The sequence below is a fragment of the Ptychodera flava genome, chromosome 12, assembly GCF_041260155.1.
Source record: "Ptychodera flava strain L36383 chromosome 12, AS_Pfla_20210202, whole genome shotgun sequence".
Classification (NCBI taxonomy): Eukaryota; Metazoa; Hemichordata; class Enteropneusta; family Ptychoderidae; genus Ptychodera; species Ptychodera flava.
Genome location: NC_091939.1, coordinates 1,080,214 through 1,088,999, shown reverse-complemented (window position 1 = coordinate 1,088,999; position 8,786 = coordinate 1,080,214). Strand labels below are relative to the sequence as shown.

Below are 8,786 nucleotides of genomic sequence, written 5' to 3'. Positions count from 1 at the left end.
ACTGGATAATCTTTACATTTTTAACTTTACCACAAAATTGTAGTTTGATCCCTGTGATATTTTGCATTTGTGTTCCTCGAGTTAAACAGGAGTGCCTTAGGATGAAAAGAAAATTAATTCACTAATTTCTTCTCTCTATTGTTGTACAGTATATATTCAAATGTAAGGTAAAATGTCTTGTCTTTTACTGATGCCTTCTGCCATGGAGCCTGCAGTTTGCCAATCATAGAATTTGAAGGGATTGGATTGTTGGACATAGTATACAGCAAGAAACAGTACATTAGATTAAATGTAGACAAGATGGTGATTTTTGAAGTAGAAGTGGATGAGTCTTTGTTTGCCTAAGTGAATTTTGTAGATGAAACTCCCTTAGATTGGATGGTAGATCAGTGTAGATCAAGCGCAGACGAAGTTAGTGCGAAATGTAGACATAGTCATGTCTGGTGTGGACAATATCTGTAGACAAAGCTTCATGTAGACAAACTGCTGTGGCTGTTCATCTACAAACCCTGATGTAGATCTACATAAAGTCTACTGCAGACGGTCCGTAGATCTACTCTCATCTACTGTGGACATAGGTTTTCCGTAAGGGTATAGGCAGCTGTTGGTAAACCAGATACCATTGCTTCTAAGCCGTAGAAGCTGTAATCCATGTACCATGGTGCAGGCAGGCAGAGGTGAGACTGTTGTAGAGATAGGTGCAGAGTCTTTGCTGAATGGCCGGGATGAAATGTTGGCCTAATATGAGGACACTGCATCATATCAGAGAGGAACTTCGACACAGTCTGGTCTGCTTGTTGAGATACTCCCTGGATCTTCCATGAAGGAGGATTGATGTTTGACTGACTTTCTGAGAGACGATTAGCTGCAGTACCAATTGAAACTGCCATTGTTTCACATCTTTCTAGGGCTTTCTGGGTGTCCAACTGGCCACATGTCAGTACACTATGCTTGGTGGTCTTTCTTAACACTGGATCTTTCCCTGCAAAGCAAGGAAACTGTATTGGAAGAATCTCCTCATGTGGAATTTCTGACAAGTCTCTACCATGAAACTCGGCCCTGTATGCATTCTGGAAATATTCGTAGATCACAGGCCCAATCGAAAACACCAGGTCTGCTTTACTGGCCATTTGCAGCATTTTCTCTTCAAATTCCAACAAACCATACTCTTCAGCTTCCAGGCAGGCAGATTCTGGACAGGCATGGTTGATGAGAACCAGCTTTGCCTTTGGGAACAGCTTTGCTCGGATATTAGCTGCTGCATGTCCTGTCTTTGGAGCATAGCCAACCACATATTCAATATTCTCTATCTTTTCCAGGTCCGGAAAATAACTTTCATGGTTCAACAGCCACTCTGTTCTTGGTGGATCAGATTTGGGTTCAATGCCCAGCCTTCTGTGTGCTGGAATCAAGGTGACACCACAACTCTCAGCATCTTTCTTCTGGTCATCACTGATTTTGACATCAAGTACAGTAGAGTAGGCTTTCAGAACTTCTCCAGCCTTGGCCTTCCTTTCACAGAAATCTTGGACAAGATTTCTGTTGAATCCTGTTAGACCCAACTCATCATTATTCCAAACATTGGAAAGAAATAATGCTGCAGGCCTAGAAGGCATCTGATGAAGTTTTGCATGTGGAAAAAGATTTCCATGGATAACTGAAGCTGCATTCTTTGTCTTGGCAGTCAACCCAACCACATGACCTACATTTTTCAACTCCCCTAGTTCTGGGTAGTAGGTATTGTGATGGATAAGCCAGTTTACTACTGGTGGGTCTTCATCAGGATCTAACCATTTGCTTCTTGTAGCTAGAATCAGAGTGACACCATGTCTTGTTGCATCTTCCTTTTGTTCTTCACTCACTTCAACATCAAGGACAGTGCAGTACATTGCTGAAAGTTCATCAGGTTTCTTCTTCAGTGTCTCTTCACAGAAATCACTGATCAGCTGCCAGGTTGCTGGACCATATGAGTTGTTCTTCCATGATGTTGATAAAAACAAAGCTGCTGAAAAGACTGCCATCGTGTGTTTCAGTAAACCTTTACTGGTACATATACCATACACAGATAGTCATATAGTACCCTAAATTCCTGACTTTTTACACCAAAACTGAAACCTGATCTTTCAGAAACTGCTCACTGATGATGGTGGCTTTACACCTTCAAGTCCAGGAATATCACATGTTAGTCTTTCAGGTTGTATTGGTGTGCCGAACAACTGCAAGATTAAACAATAAGAAGCAAATTTTTCAGTGTCAATCTTGGGGATTTCTTTCGTGTAGAGGCAAGTAATTTCTATTGGTTTCCTTTGAGATAAGTATTCTCTTAGTGCTGCGATGAATCTTGTTTAAACATCTTTCTATTATCAGATCAAGTTAAACAAAGTAATTATAAGTTAAAGACATCTAACAGTACATTCTCTCAACTGTAAATTTGATCTTCAACAAAAATGACAATTTTATACTGCCGTTGCTGGTGTTTTTGATTACATATGACATATGTTGGGTTTACTGACAAATCTCTGTATCCTAGTACTACTGTCTTACTTTCTACTTCATTAAATATTCAATTAATCCTTTGAAAGAAGACTTGGATATTGTTGGACATTAGGCAATACTGGTATTTTTGTAGCCATTTAAACTTAGAGTTCTGCGGTTAGTTTTTGCCATCACAGCATAAGACTCATAATTCAATTTAAATAAAACTGATATCTCCTGAGAAAATTGTTGTTTTTCTCTGACAAAGATTTGTCCAATGTTTTGTTTTCTTTGTAATATTACCAGTTTTTAAAAATGGCGGGAAATCAAAATAACGGTTAAAATTTAAATTTACTTGTCCAATGTTTTAGTAGTTGAAGACTATATCCTTTAAATTTGTAGAATTGAAAGAAAACCAGAGAAAATAAGAAAGCCTTTTTCAAGTCAACAAATTTCAAGAGTTACAGCTACAGGGGCTTTAAAGGTTATCAGGTCAGCAATGTGTTTAATAAAATATTAGAATTATTGCCCAGTGGAGTGTGCATATTTCATCATCAATTGAACAAGAAAGATTTTAAGCAAGTACAGAAAATAATGTGCTAAAAATATAAGAAAATTGCACATCTTAATGAAGCCTTCCCTTGGATACTGCTGATCAATTTATACCGGTACATGTAGGTTAACAGGCCAGCAATGTGTTTAATCAAAAAAATAGAAAAATTTTCTAAATATTTGCATATGCAAATTTCATCATCACTTGAATAAGATGAAATTTTGGTCATCACTGGAATCAACATGCAAAGTCCCATCATAAAACTGACAATAATTAGAGTAATGTTGCTGTTGTAATGAAAGACCTTATTTAGGAATTCAAGATGTCAGCTGATTAGGAGTACTCAAATTTGGATAAAACATGACTTAGAGTAGGATTGGTATGTACATGCAAGAATAGATTTGTCCATACAAAGTGATCAACACCTACCCAGATCACCTTGAGACAATAGCTTTGTCAGTTTTGTGTTGAGAATTGTATTCATTTCACCGTTATTACTTGGCAATGCTAGGGCAGGCTACTACACAATGTGAATCGAACTAACAATGCAATACATTAGTAACCTGTGGTGATGACTATTATTACAAAATTTTCTACCAACAGTAGTAAAGTTTCTGGCTATGCTTTATAGCACACACTGCTCTGTCCATAGACTGTAAATGTACAGTTTTTGACTTCATAAATAGCTATTTTTTGTTCAAAATTTACAAACTGACACAAAAAAATCAGTAATATTGCAATTTCTTTTGATTATTTTAAATACTGTTGCAATTTATTTAACTTCTGATATTTTGCAAAGATCTGTTTTGCATCAAAATTACATCAAAATTTCATCAAAATTTCACAATATGATTTATGCACTGGGTGATTGCTATTAAAATGAAAATGTATTGTTACCACTTATTCAGAGCTAAGTGTTCATGTTATACTCAAACAAAAAATTAGAAGACACGTTGGTGATAGGTTTGTCATGTGTCTTTGAGAATAGGAAAATTCTGGTAAATGCTGTTAAATGTAAAGAAAGGACTGCCCTGATCACAATGTCAAAAAGAGAATTAAAAAATGGAAAATGGAGTAGAGACACTGTGACAGGTTATTGGTTGCATGCTATTTCAAACCTGGCTGCTATGGCGCTACCAACAGCATAATGTATTCCATTTCATGAAGTGTTGGTTTGAGGGAAGGTCACTGCCAGAGTCAACAGTTTGCTAGCTTAAGCTGATGAAAGGGTTAACATAGTCTTGTAGACTACCCTCTGTGTACTATTATGATGATTTCAACTCTCAACTGTATTGAGAATGACTGTCCAATAATTACATACTTGACATACCGGTAGAAGGATGATACCATATTTCTTAAGATTTTTCACAATTCATTACAAATTTCACATGACTTTCCGTTTATGTTGGTTGTAATTGCCACAATGCAAACACTAGTGTTGGCGCCCCCATGCCCTGGCATGTAGAGTGATTATAGATAAAGTCGATTCCGCTGCTCACAAATTGTGCTCAATTGCAAATTCAACCAGATATGAACTGAAAATGCTCACATGTTTCATTATATATTGCAGTTATTTGTAAATTTTAACCTTTGCCACATGTTTGCAACTTCATTGAAAATATTATGATTAACATAATGAACAATAATCACTGCCGATTAGGTCATGAAGTATACAAATATGTAATTAGCTGAAATAAAAATGTTAAAGTTCTTTGACTGCTGTCATTGTATCACCACTTTATATAGCAAGTGTAATTACCGTTGGCCAAGTCCTTTAAGCCATATATGGCAAGCTGTGAAAGCTTATTAGACATGCAAATTATAAATTAGCTGACATGAAAATGTGAAATGACTTTTGATATTGTTTTAACCTGGTATAATCATCAATGTACATAGCATGTTTTGCCAACTTTGATCAATTAAATCCCAGTATATATCCCTAATAAGCAAAGTTCATTAAATATGTAAATTAGGAATTGGCTTAAGTAAAAATGCTTAATGATTGTCAATAATGTTGTATCATGGTATCTTCAATATATGCAGCAAGTTTTGTCAACTTTGGTCAAGTTGATTCAGATATATATCTCTAATTAGGAAAGTTCATTAAATATTCAAATTAGGAATAGGCTGAAGAGAAAATGCTTAATGGCTTTCAATAATATTGTATTATAGTGTCTTTAATGTAGATAGCAAGTTTCATCAATTTTGATCAAGTCAATTCAGATAAATATCCCTAATTATGAAAATTCATTTAATATGCAAATTGGGAATTGGCTGAAGTAAAAATGTCTTTTGACTTTCAATAATGTTAGGCCTATATCACAGTATCTTTGATGTATATAGCAAGTTTCAACAACTACAATCAAGTTAAATCAGATATATCCCTAATTGGGAAAGTTTATAAATATGCAAATTCGGAATTGGCTGAAGTAAAAATGTTTAATGACTTTCAAAAATGTTGTATCACAGTAGCTTCAATACATGTAGCAAGTTTCATCAACGTCGGTCCAGTCAATTCAAATATATATCCCTAATTAGCAAAGTTCATTAGATATGCAAATTAGGAATTGGCTGCAGTTAAAACTTTCAATAATGTTAAATCAGAGCATCTTTAATATACATACCAAGTTTGGTAGATTTTGATCGAGTCAAATCAGACATATATCCCTATTTAGGAAAGTTCATTAAATATGCAAATTAGCAACTATCTTTCATGTCACCTCTTTATGGTTACCACTGCTGATATATCTTGGTGTGATCAACATTTGTAGCAAATCTCATCAAATTGTGTGTAGTCGTTTTTAATGTATATCCATTTTTTCTAAAATCATTAATTATGCAAATGAGCAAAAAGTATGCAAGCCACACCCACCAAAAACTAATCAGTTCTTGCCATTTGCTAACTGAATCTATGTACCAGATTTGATTCTGATCTGATGAGCCGTTTTTGAGATATCAGACCAACAGAAAAACAGACAGACACACAGACAGACTGACGACAGACAGACATCGCTGCGACATAAAACGGAAAAATTCAATGACTTCCAACATGGCAACAATCTTTACATGCATTAAAACTCAGATTGATTATACACAAACCACTGTGTACACTACAGTGGGCAAACTTTTGCTGCGAATCCGTAGCCTCTGCCACTCGGGTAGGTTAATTGGTCATTGGAGCCCCACTCCCAGCAGAACACGTCAAGGAGTGGCAGGGCTCGTTTTCGCAGCAAGGCAAACTTATGATTTACTTAATGAAAGCATGAGCTTTTTAGACTCTGTTGGAAGTCCATGATATCAAAGACTCCACATATTACATGTCACACATTTGTAGGGATCTGAGTGAAATACAGGGTACTTACTGTATTATTCAAGAAGCTCAAAATCTGCAAGATATCTGAAAACATCTATGGTGCTGTACGTGCACAGGTAAACCAAGTTTCCAAAGAATGTAGAGTGCAATTTAGGTCACACTTCCGTCTGTGATAGGGGTCAAAGGTGTAACTATCACATGATCCCTTTGTGTAAAGCTGCTATTTACCTTAGAATTCAGACATAAAAACTCCGCAGTACTACTTATAACACATTGTATGGATCTAAATGAAATACATGATACTTACTCTAGATGGTATATTTATTCAAGAAATGTAAAATCTGCAAGATATCTGAAGACAATCTGTGGTTCTGTACACTTCACCAAGTTTCCAAAGAATACTGTAACAATGATATTGGGTCTCAGTTCCTTCTAAAATTGACCAGGGGTCAAAGGTAATATCATCACAATTGATCCATTCATGTTCCCACTAGTCTGAACTTTATGATGACAAACTGACTGGTGTGTGAGGATCATGAATGGGAGAATGATAGTTTTGTAAAAGGATATGTTTTAGCAACCAGTATTGTTTTTAAAGCATCGATCCATAGGTGTCAATCAATTTGTACATTGAGAGCTAGTCTATGTGTATTATTATTTATTATTATAGACTTTATTTAAACTCGATAGACTGTTGTGCCGAAGGCTCTTCTCACACAGTGTCGAGATGCAAGAAATATACAATATGTACATTAAAGAATATAAAAAACAGAACAGAGAAAAACAAAACATTAAGACAGCAAGAAACAGACGACAAAATATAAAAAAAGCCAAAAATGGCTTAAGAATAACATTTTGCCCAAAAGATGAGACTTACATTTCGTTTTAAAAGAGTGAAGAGTAGATCTAGAGCAAAATTTGACATCTGCTGGTAAACTATTCCATATTTTGACACCGCTATACGTAAAACTCCTCTTAAAAATTTGAGTTCTGTGTCTTGGAATATATAATTCATTTCTGTCTACAGATCTTGTACTACGACTGTGGACGTTCTGGACACTTCTAAAAACATTAAAATAATTAGGAGCCAAATTATTTTGGACTTTGTACATCAAGACTGATTCATTAAAAACAATCCTTTCTCTAAATGGTAACCAGTTTAAAACGTCGAATAAATTACGACTAGGAGTGCTAAAATCTACTCTGGCTACAGCTTTCTGTAGTCTTTCAACACGAAGTAAAAGTTTGTTGGAACAATGACCCCATATGTTAGAACAATAGTCAAAATGGGGTAATATAAAACAATTGTAAAATATCATCTTAGCTCTCTGAGTTAAAAAGGGACGAATACGTTTTAGATGCAGCAATTTAAAGGCTACCTTACTACAAACTGAATTTACTTGCTTTTCCCAATTTAGGGTGTCGTCAATGGTTACACCCAACAATTTTTCATGGGTTACACAATCGAGCTGATCATTGCCACACATAACATTGATGTGATTTTTCGTTCTGGCTTTTTTCTGCGTTAACCAATGACAATAACCTTAGTTTTCTGTGAATTAACACACATGCTATTTTGATCGCACCAGCGTGTGATCAGATTCATATCTCTGCTCAGCTTGGTTTCAATTTCGTTAATTTTGGGACTGATCACCTGAGCTGCTGTGTCATCAGCATACATATACATATCAGAATTTTCAGAAGCCAGAGGGAGGTCATTTATAAAAAGTAGGAACAACAGGGGCCCTAAAATAGATCCCTGCGGTACACCTGTACTGACAGGAAGAGAATCACTCAGGGTTCCATTAAAGGACACTACTGAGTTCTGTTTGCGAGGTATGAAGTGAAAAAGCCCATTGTCTGCTCTGAACAACCATAAAGTCTGAGTTTCTTAAGTAAAGTACCATGATGAACTAGGTCAAAGGCTTTTCTAAAATCAACGAGTAAAACACCTATTAGATTTCCACTATCGATTGCCTGGTACCATGAGTTGGTAATGTTAGTCAAAGCTGTTTGACAAGAGTGAAACGTACGAAAACCGGATTGTTTATCTGACAGTAAATTGTGAAATGAAAGAAAATTGTAAAAATGACTATGTACATGTCTTTCTAACAATTTTGACAGAACAGGAAGGACTGAAATAGGTCTGTAGTTTGAGATGTTATCTTTGATACCCTTTTGAACAGAGGAGTTACTTTAGCGGACTTCCATTGACTTGGAAAAGTACTTGTTGTGATTACATAATTAAAAAGAGCTGTGAGACTCGGTGTGATTTGACCTGCGCCAATTTTCAAAAATCTTGAACTGATGCCGTCTAAACCAGTGGATTTGTTACAATTTAAATTCATAAGATATTTCAAAATGTCTGAGTCTTTTAGCAATGTTATATTGAATTTTGCATCATCCGGAAGGTGTTTTGTTATAAATTTGTCAATTTGTTGAGGT

At 35.6% G+C, this 8,786-nt stretch overlaps 1 protein-coding gene across 2 annotated transcripts; it reads right to left on the bottom strand.

Annotated features, from left to right (window-relative positions):
• Positions 1–540: 540 nt before the first annotated feature.
• On the bottom strand, positions 541–6,760 carry LOC139144664 (uncharacterized). 2 transcript variants are annotated; one of them, XM_070715381.1, is made up of 2 exons: positions 6,649–6,760; positions 541–2,216 (listed from the first exon to the last, which is right to left on the bottom strand). In XM_070715381.1, exon 2 carries the CDS (start codon positions 2,019–2,021, stop codon positions 564–566), a length of 1,458 nt encoding a protein of 485 aa, XP_070571482.1. In that variant the 5' UTR covers positions 2,022–2,216; positions 6,649–6,760; the 3' UTR covers positions 541–563. The 2 variants fall into 2 exon arrangements, with proteins under 2 accessions (XP_070571482.1, XP_070571481.1); XM_070715380.1 differs by lacking the exon at positions 6,649–6,760 and adding an exon at positions 6,391–6,540.
• Between the last annotated feature and the right edge of the window lie 2,026 nt (positions 6,761–8,786).

What these genes read in the sequence shown, in the direction of transcription:
- LOC139144664 (XM_070715381.1), bottom strand. Translation starts at nt 2,021, where the DNA reads ATGGCAGTCTTTTCAGCAGCTTTGTTTTTATCAACATCATGGAAGAAC.